Raw genomic sequence first — 3704 nt, 5'->3', positions numbered from 1 at the left:
CGGAAGACAAATGTTGCCGGATTAGAGAGTTTCAACCTGTACAAAATAGAAAATTAAACATTGTTTTAAAAAAAGATACAGAATGAAGGAAAAATGAATATCTCTGTTTAGTAGAGATCAACAACACAAGAAAGGTTCACTGTTTTTCATTGGTTTTCTCTTCACTCTTCCATGATGAGCTGCAATTGTACAAGGGAGTTAAACATGAAATTTCACCTATTGCACACTGGGGAAAGTAGGATAGCCTACTTATTCAAAAAGAATAAAAAAAATACTAACAGCTGCTCATACCTGTGATGAGAATCAGATGTCAGTCTCATCAAATTGCAATGTAAAAATATTACCTAGACATGTTTTACCCCCATCAGCAAAGCAGGTGGATCAGCAACTTCATTTGGATGATAGAGCATTTGCCTAAGACACTGAAGACATAGATTCTAGCTCAATAGCCAATTCCCATTCACTTACCTAGAAGAATGGAATGGAAATACCATACCACAACCTTTGCATTTTGGTACTATAATGGGATTACAGAACATTTACTAGTATTTGTTCTGTCCTACCCCAACACCACATTTCTCCATCTTTAAATTTAACCAACTGTATTCATCACCTATTAAGTGCTCCAGTATTTCCCATTGTGTACGTATTTTTAAACATTGTCTGTCCTTTCCACCAGGATTTGAAGGGGAGAGAGGATTCTGCAGAGAACATAAAGATAGTTGGAAATTACTTCCAACTGCCTTTTGTTTTTAGTAAAACAAAAGGCAGTCATCTAGCAAAATATCCTCTTGAATTATATTTCATTTTTGTAAAAAAAAACAAAGCAGAAGAAATGTAGCACTTAAAGACTAACAAAATGATTTATTCGGTGATGAGCTTTCATGGGACAGACTTAAAGAAGTGGGTCTGTCCCACGAAAGCTCATCACTGAATAAATCATTTTGTTAGACTTTAAAGCGCTACATTTCTGCTGCTATGTTTTGTTGGATTACACACTAACACAGCTGCCCCTCTGTTACGTTTCATTTTTGTGTTTAACATGAACAGAAGAATGCTGTCTCTGATCTAACACAACCACCAGGAGAAATTTCAAAGTTCACATAGGGCCATTTAGTTAAGGTACCATCTGCAAGTCATGGTGACTGGTTTAAATGTCTAGCCAAAGCTGCATTTACCCTAATTAATGTTGCCTTGGATTCCCCCAACAAATAAAGTAACAAGGCATTCAGATACTTCCTTCCATAATCAAGTAACTGTTGGGCCTTTCCTGGGAGACCTACACCAGCCTCTTTTGAAATAATAATCATGATTTTATAGATGGAATTTTCACATATCCATAGGGTTTTGTTCTGGATCTGGGGAAAGCAGGGATATTCGTATCAGTCTAGTACAGGTTAGAAGGATACAAAATGCCTTTAAAAAGTAGAACCCAGATCTGTACTGCTGCTGAATTCGTTGTTCAATGGGTAAAGCTATAAATGAAGACTATACAGGTACAGTGCATGGTACAGAACAATATTTTGCTTCAGTATCAACGAGGTATAACAAGGGCACACCTCTTTAAAATAATTTATCAGTACTCTGATGGGGTAAACTACTGCACATCACTTAATACTGTTACCAAAAAAAAAAAAAAAAGATTCCTTATTCCAAGTTTAATAGAACACATGGAACATTACACTGGAAAGTGACTGGGGTAGGGTGGGGGGGGTGAGGGAAAAGATGGAACAGCCAGTTGCCTCCCATACAAGGAGTGTGGGGACACAGAGGGAATAGGCTATTGCGGAGAGAGAAAGAAGGAACTCATCATGGAGGGGGAAGGGAAATGTGGTTTTACTTGTTCTCAACCAGGGGAGGACACTGCTAAATAAAACAAGAGCCAGTCTTTGGAGAGGAGGGAGAATTATTGAGGCAAACGAAGAGACCCTGCAGAAAGATCAGGCCCTTCTTAGTCCCTGGCAAAAGGTCCCTGCCTCTCACCATGAGCTGTAATCGTCTCCTTTGTCCGAGAGATTAAGGAGCTCACCGCATCGTTCAGCTCACTCTTTCTTTGTCTCGCACCCTGTGCCATGCCCCCTCCCCCAGGCTACATTCTTCCTCTATAACATACAATTAGGGATAAGACCAGGCGAGGAATGGGGGCTGGGGGGGGGGAACATCTTCTTGCTCCTTATAAGTCTGTGCCTCACACTGAGAGCCCCCACCCCGCGTCTCCGGGCAGATGACTGTATATTTGGTAGCATTGTGCAGCTTCTTTCTCCATTCAAAAGCCACATCCTTTCCTTGCACAGTCAATGAGAAACGCAGCGTGATTTGTCATGCGCTTGAATTGGGGGGTTGTTCGTTCCTTTAATTAATAAACTTTTCTTTTCAGAGCCTACAGTCGTCACTGGAGTATTTACAAACACCAACAGAGCCGAGGTCCCCCCCAAGGAATCAGGACAACACCACGGTTTGCAGGAGCCCCTGGCTAGCTGTGTCCAAACAAGATCTTGCTGGATGAGCGCTCCGGGGCTCCGGGGGAGACGGGCGCTGGATTCCCGAGTCCTGGGGGGAGCTTCCCAGCCGGGTGGTTCTTTCCTGGGGTTTCTCTGCCGGCGTAGCTGCCTCGGAGCTGGTGCCGTGGTCCCGTTCGTATTCCTCCTGAGCCCGCTGCATTTTCCGCTTCTTCATCTTCCTCTTGTGGACGTGGAAGGTGGTGAGGGAGAGGAGGATCAGGCAGAAGATGAGGGCGACCAGGACAATTAAAACCAGCGTGGAGGAGAAGGACTGGAAGAGCTGCCCCACCTGCGCGATGCAGGTGCTGCTGGCGTCGGGGGAGGCAGAGGTCCTGTTCAAGAGACACGGCGGCAGAGACAGCCTCCACTCCTTGGAGAGCTGGGCACTCATTGAGGAGGCTTGAGAAGATGAGGCTCTTCCTCTTCTCCCTGCAGGGGGCTGGGTTTGACAGGGGCCGGGCTGCACTTGCTGGGAATGCCCAGGACGCCGCTCGCTCTCGGGAGAGGGCTGGTGGAAAGCTCGAGCCTGCAAGGGACCCAAAGGGATCAGTGCTCGGGACGCAGAGCAAGCGGCGCGCAATTCGGCGGGGCCGCCCGGGGCCCCCTCCCTGCGCAATGTCCTTCCAAGCCCGGCACATGCCCGAGCGGCTCCCCACGCGCACCTGCACGAGCCCAGCCCAGCTGCAGCCCCTGCTCAGCCGAGCGCTCCGGCGGGGGCCGGCCAGACGCACCACCCACCCGGCTCTGCGTGCCGGGCTTCTCCCAACAAGTTGCTAATGGCACCAGGCGCCGCGTCCCAGCCCGCCCCCCGCGCAGGCGGCGCCCGAAGTTCGCACTCGGGCAGGGGCTCCGCGCGCCTGGGGCTAGAGCGCGGGTCCCGCCGGGCGGCCCAGGGGCGCGCGCTTACCTGGCTGCCTGCGGCGGGAGGAGCCGGGCAGCGCGCTGGCCGGGGCTGCAGAAGGCGCCGAATGGAGCGGGCAGAGCGGGAGCCGGCGCCGCTTCAGGGAGCTGAGCGCGCAGCCTATCGGCAGCCCGCCCGGTGACGTCAGGCAGCCAGTGCCGGCTCCGCTCTCCCGCGGCTCTGGTGGGCGGAGAGGGGCAGCCCCTAGCGGGTGCCCCTCGCCCGCGCCCCCTGCCCCGGGCCCCCACTGCCTGCCCCGCCCCGGGCCGACGGCCCCAGATCCCCGCCCACTCTCCCCGCCC

General features: G+C 50.8%; 1 protein-coding gene across 1 annotated transcript; it reads right to left on the bottom strand.

The window, feature by feature from the left end:
• Positions 1-1702: 1702 nt before the first annotated feature.
• On the bottom strand, positions 1703-3436 carry C1H11orf87 (chromosome 1 C11orf87 homolog). Its single transcript, XM_074981984.1, has 2 exons — positions 3409-3436; positions 1703-3027 (listed from the first exon to the last, which is right to left on the bottom strand). The coding sequence occupies exon 2, from the start codon at positions 2890-2892 to the stop codon at positions 2440-2442; it is 453 nt and encodes a 150-aa protein (XP_074838085.1). The 5' UTR covers positions 2893-3027; positions 3409-3436; the 3' UTR covers positions 1703-2439.
• Between the last annotated feature and the right edge of the window lie 268 nt (positions 3437-3704).

This window comes from Carettochelys insculpta, chromosome 1 (genome assembly GCF_033958435.1).
Source record: "Carettochelys insculpta isolate YL-2023 chromosome 1, ASM3395843v1, whole genome shotgun sequence".
NCBI classification, from domain to species: Eukaryota; Metazoa; Chordata; order Testudines; family Carettochelyidae; genus Carettochelys; species Carettochelys insculpta.
The sequence above is the reverse complement of the archived record's forward strand: the minus strand, read 5'-3'. Positions and strand labels throughout refer to the sequence as shown.